The sequence below is a fragment of the Numenius arquata genome, chromosome 7 (genome assembly GCF_964106895.1).
Source record: "Numenius arquata chromosome 7, bNumArq3.hap1.1, whole genome shotgun sequence".
Taxonomy (NCBI): Eukaryota; Metazoa; Chordata; class Aves; order Charadriiformes; family Scolopacidae; genus Numenius; species Numenius arquata.
The window spans coordinates 2,261,691-2,276,326 of NC_133582.1; the positions used below are offsets into that span (position 1 = coordinate 2,261,691).

General features: G+C 36.7%; 1 protein-coding gene across 1 annotated transcript in view; it reads left to right on the plus strand.

The window, feature by feature from the left end:
- The window catches only part of MEI4 (meiotic double-stranded break formation protein 4), a 44,084-nt gene extending 29,887 nt beyond the window's left edge, over window positions 1-14,197 (plus strand). Inside the window, exon 5 of the mRNA XM_074150949.1 lies at window positions 13,142-14,197. Within this exon, the coding sequence (XP_074007050.1) occupies window positions 13,142-13,393 (252 nt within the window). The 3' untranslated portion in view covers window positions 13,394-14,197. The remainder of the gene's footprint in view (window positions 1-13,141) is intronic.
- The last annotated feature ends 439 nt before the right edge of the window (window positions 14,198-14,636 follow it).

A 14,636-nucleotide genomic window follows, 5' to 3' on the forward strand; every position in this document is an offset into this window, starting at 1 on the left:
TTCTACATGAGCAGGAAATGGTACAGCACAAACACAGCAAATTTTATTGTAATCTCTGCACAAGGCAGTGATATATTTAATTTTTTTATTGCATTTGACTCAGCTGGAGGCAGATTTCTAGGATTTCACTTATAAAGATGAGATGCCTGTAGTCATTTTATCGGTAATATCTTATTTGCAAAATATCAGCCTGTGCTAATTTCCAAATTGCAAAGACTTAAAACAAATAATAGTCTAAAGCCAAGAGTCTAAAAGACCGGCTTATTCCAAGGAACCTGTTTCCTTCAGCAGGAAGTTTGAGGAGAGTCAGGATTTGCAGTCAAATGCATCATGTGAAACAGCAAGATTTTCAGGAATTTTTATAATATTGGGTTGAGAGTGCAGTCTGTGGACTTTTTTTAATAATTATGTTGAAATTAAGGCATATTGATTTAGTTGCCCTTGTGGCATATTAAGGGTCTGCAGGAGCAGCAGTGAACAATTCTCTTATCAAATTATAACTGTTTCCATCTTTGGCAGATGAAAAATTACTCTTTTTTTTCTGAAAAACATACTCACATGTAGGCATCCAGTTGCAGTTGACGTATTTCTAACAAGACCTTCAGGGCTTCGTTACTGCAGGGAAATTCTAGCAATTAATGTGAATTCTAGTAAGCGCATGTCTGTCTGCCAAGTTAATAAATAAAAGACAGGTTTCATTACCTGCCAGTTGTATCCAGGAACACAGGCAGTGAACTGTGGGACTTAAAATAAATTGGCATCTTACTAATACTATTTGAGAAATAATTATAATACCTGAAATGATTAGCCATAGTAATGAATTTTACTTCTCCATGCTATTTTAAAATTAATTAACTGTGTAAAAATAAATTATGATTTTGTGATATAAACAAATATCTGTTAGTGCAAAGATCTTTCTAGGGTCAAAGAAAGGTCTGATTCCTTTGATACTCCTTATTTACAGTCCAAACCCTGAAATATTATGCTTGTATTGAACATAACACTTTTTGCACAGGAAACTTTGTGTTTTTATTTGATTTTTTAGTGTGGGTCTTGACATATATTCGTTGTGAGAAATATTCCAAGGGTGCTCTGGAAAGCACTTGAGAGCATCTCTTCATAAAGTGTTAGCCTGTTGCAGAGGATGTTTCACATCCCCAGTTTTCAGTTCTGTCCACAATATCACATGGAATAGAAATACCCCTTTCTTCTCCCACTTCAGAACTGGAGAAGAAACCACTCTTGACTATTTCTGATTTTTCGCATAAGTACTTTTCCTGCTTACATTTAGTAGGGTAACTTTGGTTTTATCTGTGGTTTTACTTTTATTCCTAACATGCTTTAGAGTTCTTGCTTTTGGTTTTTGCGTTTTGATTTTTTTTTTTAAACTCTACTACATATTGATATTCTGTGATCCCTTAGCTTCTCTCATCAGTAACTTGCATTATTAATTTCACCTTACCTTCAGTGCCATTAATTGCCTCCTCTTCTATTCCCAACCTATAGATTATTTAATGTTTCATCAGTGCTTTCACATTTTCTTTTAATGGGTTCATTTTTACATCAGCATACTTTGTAAAGTTGATAATTGGAAAATTCAGCTGACACCCTGGAAGCTTACAAGGGAAAACAGTGACTTCCAGAGTTTATCATCTTTAAGACAAAGTGAAGTATCTTTCTGAAAGATGGTTAAATTCATTTTCTGGGAAAAAAGATGTGATTTTTTTTTTTTTTTTTTTTTCTTCCCTTGAACTTTCAGATCAAGCAGTGTGGTCTTTGTGGTCCCTTCTAGATTTCAAATTGAAGGCTATGTAAGATGATCATACTACATTATTTAATATTCTCAGATACATAAGCACCAAGAACTTGGAATTATTTTTTTAAAAAGGCAGAATTACTGCTCTGCTTTTGTCTGTTTCTTTGTTGTAAAAACTCTAACTCAAAATATTTGCTATGAAAAATATGTAGTTGTTTATTTAGTTTGTTTTTACATGCTCTTCTCTTCCCTTCAAGGGCAGTTGTGCTGTAGAAATGCCTCTGCATGGATATGAATTTGGAATTAGGGAAGGTAAAGTAACTGTGTCATGAGATGTGAGAACGTAAATGTGAAACAGGAAGAAGAGAAACCTTTGGGAGTTGATTTCTAAGGAAGCAAAGCAGCAAAGAAGGATGTTTTTGTTTTGTTTTTATCAACTGTGTAGAATTTCAGCCTTTTGCAGTCTGATCCACACACAAAATAGAAATAATAATGCCTGTCCCAAACTTCTGGAAATGCTACACATAATATACAAACAAGGACTGTCTAGTTACAAATTCTAAAATAACTGATTTCTTATCATCTTGCTGTTGCTTCTGGTTCTTAATTTGTGTGCCTGCTTGTAGCTAATATTTGAGACTGAGCAATAACTGTGATTTTTCTAGTGAGAGTGTGCTCCTCAGAGTGGGCTCTTGAGTCACAATCACTGACCATTTGGCTTTTTGCTGGCAGCCAGGTTTTGCTGCCTTTTTCACTATTAATCTTATTTTTATAAAATCTTTATATTTTTGTCTTGTACGTTTCTTGATTTTAAAAAAAAACAGAAATTCTTTGTACTGTAAGACTAAGTGCTGTATCACAGAGGGACGTGACTCAAAAAATGCTGGTGTTTCCACTTTTATGTGGCTAGTTCCCGGTGTGAAGTCTTTTAGTGAGCTCCTGGTGCAGCGCTGGGAAAGAGGGGAATATTTCAGAACAGGCTTTTGACAGCAGTAGGTACAATGAGTGGGAAACATCTGTTCTAGGAAGTAGCAAAAGTTAGAGACATTGGTGTTTCTTAAATTTTGGTTTTCTGTGCAACTCACCTGTAGGATTGCAGTTTATAAACCCAAAGTGGTTTCCTTAATTGAAGGACCGGAATTTTTTATTTCAGGTTGGAAATGGGAAGAAGGAGACTTGCATATGTCTTTTTTCAGTGAAGTCAGTATGTACTAGTGCTTCTGATGTCCCATTTTCATACAGAGAATTGCTTTCTTAGGGAATGATAGATACGTGCAGCCTGATCAGTGATTTAGACTAACAGATTGCGCTGTTCTGCACAGCTTACTAAATTCTGTACCGTACTACTTAAATGTGAATATTATATAAGTGGTATTTCTATTAACAAGCCCAGCAAAACCAGTCTGGGGCTAAACAGGGAATGGAATTCATAGAAAACGCTTGTTTCTTGCATCACTTTCCCCAATGCTTGGACAGCCTACAAGGGCCAGCAGCGCAGGATGACACTTGTCTGACAATCACGGTTTTCCAGTCTAACTCAGTTTCACATCAAAACTACACTTAAGCCTTACTCTTAGGCTAATCTTCTTATAGGTCATTCATATTTGTATTGCATTTACTCCTCTGTCATTTTATTTACTTACACACACCATTAACATCCAGAGTTCCTTCTCTGGATGGTCTGAAATAGGTCTGGAGAGTCTGAAAATAGACTTATCAAATTTGCATTAGTCTTTTAAGCGTCTGTGTGAGTAAGTTCTAATGGTGTCACTGTCGTCCTGCGTCCTCCTAAACCAATTCAGAAGGCGATGGTGTGTCTCGGTGGTGAGTACTGAGGCTATTGGCATAATCACTCTACTCGAATTAGTTACCTTTTTCAAAAACAAAGCCAAAAGAAATACTTCAGACTTGTGCAAAGTCAAAATAAACCTAAAAAAATGTACCTACTTTCTCGCAAAATTGTTCCCACCAGTCAGTGACTCCCTTCTCAAGGGCTTGTAATATAAATGCAGGTGGAGCGTTCCAAAAGAACAAGTAATTGACTGCTATTCAAAACTGCTTACAAACATGAATATTATAAAAAGCAGTAGAATGGCAATTACAGACTGTGCAGAATATTAATGTGCTGCTTTGCATGGAGGAGGCCTTTGTTGTTAGTTCATTTTTTGGTGAGCCAGTGTAGATTGTTTTCAGTATGAAATATGACGTGCGGTAGTATTAATAAAATCTTGTTGCACATATTGCCGTCTCTTAATATGCAATTAAGCACAGTTTTAAATCCTAAAATAAATCATTCCACATGCAGGAGCAGCAAATGAAAAACCTCTCTGAGTTTTTTGTCGTTATTCTTTCATCAGTGAGTGGAACAAGGTGGTGCTGGCTATCATAGATCATTTTTATTCATAACTGTAATGAATGATTATTTTGTTTAACCCTTAAGGGTGAGTTCTTTAAATTCAATTTCATATCATTTACCAAGTACAGAAAATAGGTTCTTAGCTATTATTTCCATGCAGAGCAACTGCTCTAAAATATTATTAGGATTATGAGATAAACTGGTAAAGATATAGATGATGAGTTGTAGCAGACTGGGTCGTGTGATAATGTCTTCTCAGAAACAGAATAGAAAGGGTTTGGATAAAATCAAGAGACTTAGAGTCTTGTCGTCTATTCGGAGAGAAAGCTGGTGATTTAAAGAGGAAACAAATGAGGATTCCAGCAGAAGTCTATAAACCAGTGTATGATGTAAAGGAGATAAACCGAGTGTTTTTCTGCCCTTCATCATTATGGAAGACCTTGATGTCATTGAAATTTGAAGGTAAAAAAACCTTCCCTCTGAGAAGGAGACACCTTTGTTCCAAGGTAATATCTAGTATATTTTCTTTCCTGATCTTCTGATCCTGCTCAAGAACTTTCTGGCTGCTTTCCCTGCGTGGATATTCGATGAAAATTCTTGTCATATGAGCTAATTCTCTGTAACCTTTTTTTTTTTTTCTCTGCTTTACCTTTTATCTTTGGCCTATCGATATCACTACAGATGTGTTTCTGTCTAGGGCAGTAAGTTTCAGCCAATACTTTGTGCTTCTCTGAGGATCCACATCTACTGGATCCTAAAGGGTGAGTAAAGAAGAGTAGGTTCAGGAAGTTCTGTGCTTCTAACCTTTATCTTCCTCTTGAAAAATGCTGTTAGAACATGCTGCAATTTATACAACAGGTCCTAAATGCGCTAAAGAATTCTAAAATTGAAATGGTTCCTTTGAAAACCCTCCCTTAGGGTTTCTGAAGTGTTTCCAAAGCTGTTTCAACTTTTCAGAAGGAAAATGGGGTACCTGGTGGCAAGGATGGGAAGACTAGCAATGAGTGGAGCAGCTATTTCCTTATCACAGTAGTCTCCCACCTTCAAATGGTGGTCGTTTATAGGAACAATGCGTGTGGATTCCTTCCATAAAAATATATTCAGTGCTACCCACCCTTAAAATCTCTTCAGCTTCCCTCCCCAGTGTTTTTGTACAGGCTTCAAGAAGAATTTTCCTTCTGAGGCCATGCTCCTTGGCTGTCCCACGAGTACAGCCGGAGTTGGATCCACTGAAATAACGACATTAGCTTCCCCCAGGGAAGGGCGTAGTTTGGCCCTCATACATACATACCCGAGGCCTGATACATTCCTCTATTTATTTCTTACTTTTTCCATTTAGGCTATAATCCCTTCTTTAAGAAGTGCATTTGCTCTAGGTCTACGTGCATAGATTTGTATCACCGCAGCCAGAACCGCTTCCATTTAGTTTTCCTTACTCTTGAACCAAGGATGGTACCCAGGAAGATCTTTCACAACAGGCTAAGTTTTCTCTTGATCCTGAAAACGGGAGCAGTTTCCTGTAAAAGGAAAGAAGGCTCTGCAGCTCATAGCTTCTTGCCTTTTTATTTGAAAAGGAGTAGAATTAAAGTCAGTTTAGAGCCCAGCAGCTAAGTTCTATAATTAAGCATTTGAGTTGATAACCCTGACGTCATCTCAGACATTCAGGAGTTGAGGGGGAAAAAATAAACTGATTTCTTGCTTGTTGATAAATCCCTGCGTCACCTGGAGACCAAGGGGTTTGGAACAAATCATGAGCCATATTTTATTCTGGAAAGAGATTATAGCTCTCAAGAAAGTTTCGTGGGAAGGTGAAGCAACAGAGTGGTAATGGCCGAAGGCTGACCTTGTGCAGTTCTGAGCAGCAGACTGAGATCCCACCGAGGGAGCAGCAGGTGGAAGAGATCAAACTAACCCTTTAGGATTAAGGAAGTCAAAGCATTTCAGTTCTTATTGGCCAGAGGACTGAGAACTGGAAAGAACATTAAATGAACCGTAGTTCTACATGATGATAATCCCATCTCCAGTAGGGAATATAAAATATACAGTATTAAGGAAGAGAGATCGACCAACATCTACATGCCAGTATAGTATAGGAGAACCTGAATTTGATTTAAATGAGTTAAGTGTGGTAGCAGAAACGGTCACAGCATGAGTTCCTTATTGGCTGACTTGCTGTCATCAGGGAAACTGGAAGGACTGTATTGCTTAATGGCTGTAAGGCAGCCATGTGCCTTAATTCTGATCGGATTTGATTTTGTTTCTTCTCCCTCTCTCTCTTAATGAGTCAATCCGTAATGATTTCCTGTCATATTTTTGTTAATTTATTTCCTGCAGTCATCTGAAATCCTTTTGAAGAGCTAGGTTGCCTGTGTATTTAGTATGATTTGTTAATATGATCTTTTAATGTCTTTCACAGTGGTTTTAATCCTGCCTAATAAATTAAGTAATTATGTTAAATTGCATTAAATGTACAGGATTATATCTGTTTAAAATAGCAAAATTCAAAATCTGAGAGAAGAGGAACGCTATTGTGTTACTACAGACACTTCAAGAAGCATTGCTGTGTTCTTGTATGTCTTGCCTACTGATAATTATGAAACCAAATTATCTGATTGAAAATGACTTTATGCATAAAATGATGTAGCAGGTATTTTGAATTGTCACATCTGGTCCACAGTTAGGAAGATGCTTGATTTCTTGCTCCAGACCATTTAATTTTAAAAACCCACCTGTCTCAAACTGAAGCTTAGCTATTCTTCTGAAAGCCTAGTCATTCACTGAAATGTTAGAATTTTTCTAATCTTTTCAGGATATATTTTTAATAAATACAATGCTATATCTAACACTGCATTCTGATTTATTTTAAAACTCTACTTCCTATAGAAGCGGCATGCAGTGTTTTAAATAATGCTCCTTATTCTGCTATTCCAGTCCCCTTCAAAACATCCATAGTTTTGAAGTGAATGTAGAGAGACTTGTATCTTTTACTTCAGTTTGCAGATTTGATTGTTTTCTACTCTTTGGTTTTCTTTTTACTTAATAATTTTTTCCCAGAACTATGTTCTTGTGGGAAGTCCAAATCAAATAAAAAAAAAAAATAGGTATTTTGTTCAGCTTCAGAATTCAGAGCTGATGAATGATTGATGAAGTACAATCATTTCTTGCGTATTTCAGATTCTTGTGATTCCACTCATGGCCCAGAACATGGGACACTTTATCTTACCTTCTGTTTTCCTGAGATGAGGGAGGAGAAAAAATGGAGAAATGGAGAAAAGACAAAAGGATGGAGATGGGGGTAGAGCAGGGAAAGGAATGGCAGGGCAGGCAGACCAAAGAGATGTTTTCAGGTGTAATTCACCTAATACTGTGGTTGGTTCAGGCCATTAGAGGACGTCATGACCATAGTTTAAAGGTGGATTTGAACTCTTTTTTCCTACAGATTTCAATTCTACCAAGTACAGGGATGTTTTTGACTTCCAGTGGTGTCACAGACTGACTTGCTCTTATATTGCTGTAGTTGTTTGTTATCCTTTGGGTGGTTTGTTTTCTTGATACCGTGACATTCCTTTTATGCCTCTATCGTACCACATTAATGTGAATGACAAACTGTTTCTGGAAATTTTAGCTTACCTCAGTCATTTGCCTAAGACACTATTTTTTCAGTTCCTGAATGTAGATGATATTTCATTGGACTTTGTTCAGATCTTTTTTGACTTTGAACGTTCTTTGAACACTCTTGATTGGGTTGTTACTTCTAATTACTTCTTGAATTGATGCTTCTGCTTCAAACTTCATTCATAGAATCATAGAATTGCCGATGTCGGAAGGGTCCTTTCAGATCGTTGAGTCCAACCATCCACCTAACACTGACAAAAACTTAAACTGCTTTAAACTTCTATGATATCTCTGTGGTTCGTGTGCAATAGCCTCCTTTTGGGGGACCCAGTGCTATAGAGTGCACTTCTGGTCATTTTTAGCTTTATTGTTCTTAGGTCTTTGGCTTCACACATCCATTTGATAAAATCATGTGTACTTTTGCTAAGGGTACTCAGCTCTTAGATACTCAACTTAGCTACAGAAGATTATCCTTCAAACAGATTCTATGAGGGTTTAATGAGCCCGTACCTCTCCACCACTAATTGTCCATTCTAGATAACCTTACTGAGCTGTGGTGAAGCTTTGACATGAGAAATGGTACCAAAGAGTGAAAAACCACATGCTTCTCTTGCCATATGTAAATCTTCCTAATTTTTCTTCAGCTTTCTTCTTGCTTGTTTCCAGTCCTGGCGTTCCCAGATTAATTTCTTGATGGCATCCTGCCAGCACAAGGAATGAGGTCTCCTGTAAGCGATGGTGATACACATCCAAATTTTGCCTTCACTTTGCACTTTCTAGAATCTTTATCCTTAGTTAAGGCCAGTTGTGCCATTGCGGACTGACACATCTGAGATTTTCACAGCAATTGAGGCGACGTGTCTGGCCATGCACAAACTGTGACTTGCAGAGCAGAGAACTTTCCCCAAACTGCCTTGAATGGGAGTCAAAACTATTCCAGATTTAGGTGTAGGAAGCCCTTGGACTTGGGTTGGCTTGGTATGACCTAGGATATTTCACTAAATAATAATAATAACAATAATAATAGTCATTATTATTAATCATAGAATGGTTAGAGTTGGAAGGGACCTTAAAGATCATAGAGTTCCAACCCCCTGCCCTGGGCAGGGACACCTCCCACCAGACCAGGTTGCTCCAAGCCCCATCCAGCCTGGCCTTGAACCCCTCCAGGGATGGGGCAGCCACAGCTTCTCTGGGCAACCTGGGCCAGGGTCTCACCACCCTCACAGCAAAGAATTTCTTCCTGAGATCTCATCTCAGTCTCCCCTCTTTCAGTTTAAAATGGTTCCCCCTTGTCCTATCATCGTTAAAAATAGTGATGTTCAGACCACAGACCAATCTTCAGTAATTCTTCCATTATTTGTTTCAGATGTTTTCATAACTCTTAGAACTGTAAGCATTTTTCTCTACGTAATTCTTTCTGTATGTTTTTACAGTATTTTCTCCTTCAAAAATGGAAAGAAAAAACAGTTGACTTTCCTGCGGTCAATTTACAATTTAATCCCTTTCATGTGTACTTTTGCTTTTTTTGTGTTCTGTCAGGATACTGCAATTTTCACACAAGCCGTAGGAGATTTTCGGTTCCAAAAGGATCTTTCTAAATGTAACTGTCTTTGGAGTTCTCCTGGAACACTGAATTTCAGAGGGCCAGTCCTGAGCTGCGTATCACCACTTTCCAGCACCTGTTTCACTGTAACACTCATGAGTTCTAAACAGCTGCTCTGAAGCTCTTAAAATCCTGTCTTTTCACACTACTTTGCCACTGTAGCATTTGAGGAAAAACAAACAAACAAATTAAAAATCTGAAAATGTCTAGAAAATGACTGGTTTGGGGGTTCCAGAAGACTATATTGGAAAATTAATGGAAAAGTAAAACTTGAAAGAGAAACTATATTTGCTTACAGTCATACCCATTTAGTTTCTGTAAAGTCTAAAAAGATTGTAGGAAACAATCTGTTCCATTTTGTGTTTTGTCATGTTTTAGTCAAGGGGCTAATTGCTTCTAAAATTAAGGTTCAGAGCATGTATATACTTTTAGATACACTGTGATGTACTCATATTTTATATTTGGTATGATTTTCAATTAAATACTTTGCTTCTGTAATTTCTCACATATTTAATTGGAATAAGCAACATAATTTTCATATTTTTAAATTCTGTTAATTCATTCAAGATTTATTCTACGTACATATTCCACATAGTTTTAAATACTTTAAATGAGAGAGTAGCACTGCTTATCTATCCTGTCCAATTTTTGTGAAATTATGGTATCCCACCATACCCCTTGAGTCTTCCCACCATGCCTCTTGAGTCTTCCAGTTAAAATTTGGAAGACTGTGATGGTATTCTTTGAAAGTTGAGAGGAGGTTATGGGATTTGGAGACATAATTGTAATGGAAAACTGGTGTTTTAGGCAGATGCTAGAATCATTGAAACACCATATCTTATTTTTTTTATCTTGTTTCATAGTTGCATCTAAGGGAAATATCAATTTTAAGCAACTAGTTTGTAAAAGTGTTATATTTATATGAAATATAAATATTTTCCTAAAGATGTTCTTCTATATAATAAAATGTAAGGGTTTTTTCCAAAACAAGAGGAAGGAGAAGTAGATAAATAAACCACTTCTTCCTAAACCAAAGATTAAATGTATATTGCAACAAATAATTATACCCAACATAATGTTATATGAAATACTGACATACTGATACAAATTTGAATCAAACTGGAAGGATGAGCATTTATACACCTCCACTGTTTAGAAAACGATAACATCGATACTTCTGGAAGGTGGCTGTTTTAGCAGGAAAGCATTCTGCCCAAATCTCCTCAATCCATCATAGTCTAAGAGTTTTGCTTCTTGTAAATTTTGTGGTGCAACCTTTGTCACTTCCATTTCAGTTGTTGGTACCTTCGTAGGACTTCAGAGGCCTAAACAGGTGTTAACTAAATTATAAGGATAGAAAAGGGGGAAAGCTTTTTTGTCGTTAATCAAACATAATGGTGCTTCTAGATTAATTTTCATTGCTTTAATTTGGTCAGAAATTTCAGCATTTGATTCTAAACCCAAAAAAAGGTACCCCGAGTTAGAGATGGTTCTGGTTTATTCCAGAAGACACACGGGTGAGCCGGTGTTTTGTCCATCACCTACATAAATCTCTGAGCTGCAGGGAAGCAAATACCTAGTTGCCAGAAACATAATCTCTTTCTTTTCATCTAATTTGTATTTGCATTGTTAAAGTATCCTCTCCGTTCTGTAGATCCTCTGAAATATAAAAGTAATAAGTTTTATTTGCCTATAGTCAGAAGGTAGCATCGTGGGAAAATCCCAGCCTCAGGAGAAAGCAGCACAAGAAACATGAGCTGCAGCTGGTAAATGGCTTAAGAATTGTAGAGAATTTCTCCAAAGCTAATATTTATTCCCCTGTTCTTGTTTTATATTGCTGTTATTGAGAACATTTGAGTAAGCGATAGAAATGTGCGTGAACCACTAAGACATAAAAACAAAAATATTCGAAGCGCAAAAATTGCATGTAGATTATCACTTGGTTTTTTTCCCGAATCTGGTTGAATCACCTTCAGAAATTACATCCACCATCCTGTGAAGGTCACTTCAAATAACTCTCTGCTTTCAGATCCCTAATTTTTGCCAGAAATTATGCTGAAGACCCCAACTCCAAATCTGTCCGATAAGAGCCATGGCTTGGAATTTGGAATTGTATAATGAAGGCTCAGGGACCTGGACCATAAACGGCTTTTTAACGTTCTGACTGTCAGTGCTGCCTACATTTTTTAGCAGTTTCCTTTAACATATTAATTTTTAACATACTGGTTTTTATGATAGCATTGTAGAGAAGGCAGGTTAGAGAACTTCTTCCCTGCTTTCAGATTAAGTAGGAAATACGTGTGTTATTCCAGGTGGTTGCCGTGTAACGTAGGAGAATTTTGGAGAATTAATTTCAGCCAAAAGTTTTGACACTTCCTGCACTCTCAACTTGGTGATGGAAATACATGAATTCTGATTAGCAGATCATCAAATCCAGGCAGAAGATCCTTGCGCCCCTTGTTTCCATCTTATGTAAAGCTCAATCTTATACAATTAATAATCTTTAAAAAATTATTTAACTTTTTAAAGTTTGTTTGGGTTGAGAAACCATAATAAGAAAATAATTTCAAGAGTTAAATTCAAAACTGAGGTGCGTGCAAAGTGCATCTCGCTGCTAAGAAGCCCATTTCCAAGCATTTGGTGAGGAAAAATCTGCAATAACTGATCTCACAAAAAAAAAATCCAGAGTCCAAAACCTGTATTGCACACCCATCCGATCTGTAAAAAGAATGATTATCCTAAAATCCTTTCTGAGAAACAGAATTAGTGTTACTTAAAGTTGGTATTAATATATTCTGGAATTGTAGTCTATATGTAAGGTTTGCTTTTGAGACATACCTTAAACTTGCATTGGTAGTAATTGCATCAATTAGTGTTACAAAAGGCATCCGGCAAACCAAATGGAGCCATGTTTTGTTCAGGTTATTAAATGGGTTGGAAAGGTCAATAAGCCTTGAGCCAGAAAATGTTCTAGACTGATTTCCCCCTCCCCTCCCCGGTTTTATAAAACAATATTTCAAGGTGCATTTGTCCCCCGAAAAGCAATTACCTCCAAAAAAAAATCCTTCCTCCTTGCATCAAACTTTGCCTTTCTGTTCAAAGCCGGTTCTGTGTGGCTAAAATAATTTTCCTTTGGTGCGATAGTATTTGCAGAGGAAAGGGAATTAGTTGGCTTGTGGTTTCTATTATCCATAATCAACTAGATAGTTTACTAAGTTACAATTAGTCACACTTTTCAAGACCCGCTGGAAGTAACACAATTGCTCAACTGCTTGGAAGAGTTAATGGGGACAAGTGAAGTGACATAATTTGCCTTTCTAAAACATTTTCTATTGATTCCTCATGCGAAAGGAGGGTCTGAGCGAATTTACGAGACCAACATTTCAGAATCAAAAAAAGGTTTTGCTTTTTTTACTCATTACTTTACTTCTCAGTGAACACAAATCCACTGATTTTAATTCCATGCCTAAAACAAAGGAAGCTTTTGTTGTTGTTTATCTGTAGATCGTTATTGTAGGTCACAGCCTGTGGATAATTAGGTCAAGAAAACCCTCTGCCTCATGAACATGAGCTTACCTTGACTTTGCGTTTGGTAGTTTGATGGAGAGCCAGTTGTTTGGCTGTTATCACAAAAAGGAAAACATTTCTTAGAAATAATCAATCTGAGCCTATTGCCGTTCTGATCATTTAAATACTACTGCAAATCTTCAAATTATTCCTTACACTGTCACCCAAGATGATGGGCTGCCAAAGCATTTTCACCCTGTGCTTACATACTGATTTTTTTTTTTTTTTTCTATATTCCCAGGCCCAGGCCATGTATGACATCACCCAGTACGAGAATATTTTCACTTTGTGCATGATTCTGGAACAGCTTCTTCAAAAAGACACAGAAGACTGTAATGTTTCAAGCTCAGACTATGAGGGAGAGGAAAAAAACAGATTTCTGAAGAACCTTGATCAAATTATTCTTCACCTCTCAGATGAATTCCCGTTGTTTTCTTTATATTTATGGAGAGTGAGTGTTCTTTTGAACTCTGCTCAAATACAAATGGATTAAAACAAGGAGCCTGCTTTTTAACAGTGCCTTTGGGGTGGGATTGCATTGGAAAATTTTCGAGCCGGACAGGAAAATTGTCATTATTGGAAAACATTTACTTTAGGCGACTGTGCTATACAGCAGTTTCAGGGATAATGTGATTTATTTCCAATATTAAATACAGAAGAAATGTAATAATCCAGGTGCCGGTTTAGATAAATACTGTTACTCTTCATGAAAACAACATGTTGGTGCTTGAATACACAGTGAAAGTGGTAACAAGGAAAGTTCTTTCGGGAGATGTTTAAAATGAGCGCTATGAATTTTACAGTCAAGACGTAACGTGTGTGTAAAGCTTCCAAGTTGGGAAACCAATGCCTGTCTTTTGAGAGTTGTAGAGCTTCTGTGTGGTTGGCAGAAATAAAAATGTTTATTTTTTTCCTTAGTAATAATCAAATATAACAGAAATTATCTTGAAAATAAAAGGCCTTTAAAAATAGCGGTTCAGCAATACCTTAACTGATCCAGTCTGATAAATTTCAAGGGTAGCTATTATGATGAATGGCTTTTTTTTTTTTCCTAATAAACAGCATTTTAGTTTTGCTCTGTCCCCTAATGGTGCATAGTCACCATAAATACAAAACATGTTTAATAGTAGTCCTTATGCTTCCCCTTGTTTCTTCAGATCCTTTTTTATGTCAGAAAAATTCTCTGAAACACCGCTTTTGTAACACTGTAAATAATTTAAGTAATTTATCTTGTTAATTTGAATGTCTTTCTTTGAACCTTTGTTTTCTATATATGTAAAAATAAATTAATATTTACAAAACAAGTTCCTTTGACGTTGAATTGGCTCCCCAAGGAGATTCTTATATTTATTTAGACACTGGGCACTCTTCTGTTTCTTAAGCTTCATGTTTGGTATGTCCTACAGTAATATTTTTTTAATGCTTTCCTTTTTATCTAAATTAAAGAAAATGAAGTTAAATGGGTATGTAAGTTTGGTGGTCACTCGGGTGCTTCTGCCCCCTTTTTGTTACTGCTTTACTGTTTGTTTGTTTATTTGTTTCATTAAGGGAGAGGTTTAGTTCTTCCCCCTCCTTCCACAGCGCTGAAAGCGGGATTGGGGAAAGAGCAAGGAAAAGAATAAACAAAAGGACCTGGTACCTCATTGATAGAGTAATTTTCATTTTCATTTTTTAACAAAGCTTTATTCAAAAGTACTTTATAAAGAAAAGGCACAAAACACAGGATGACACTGGAA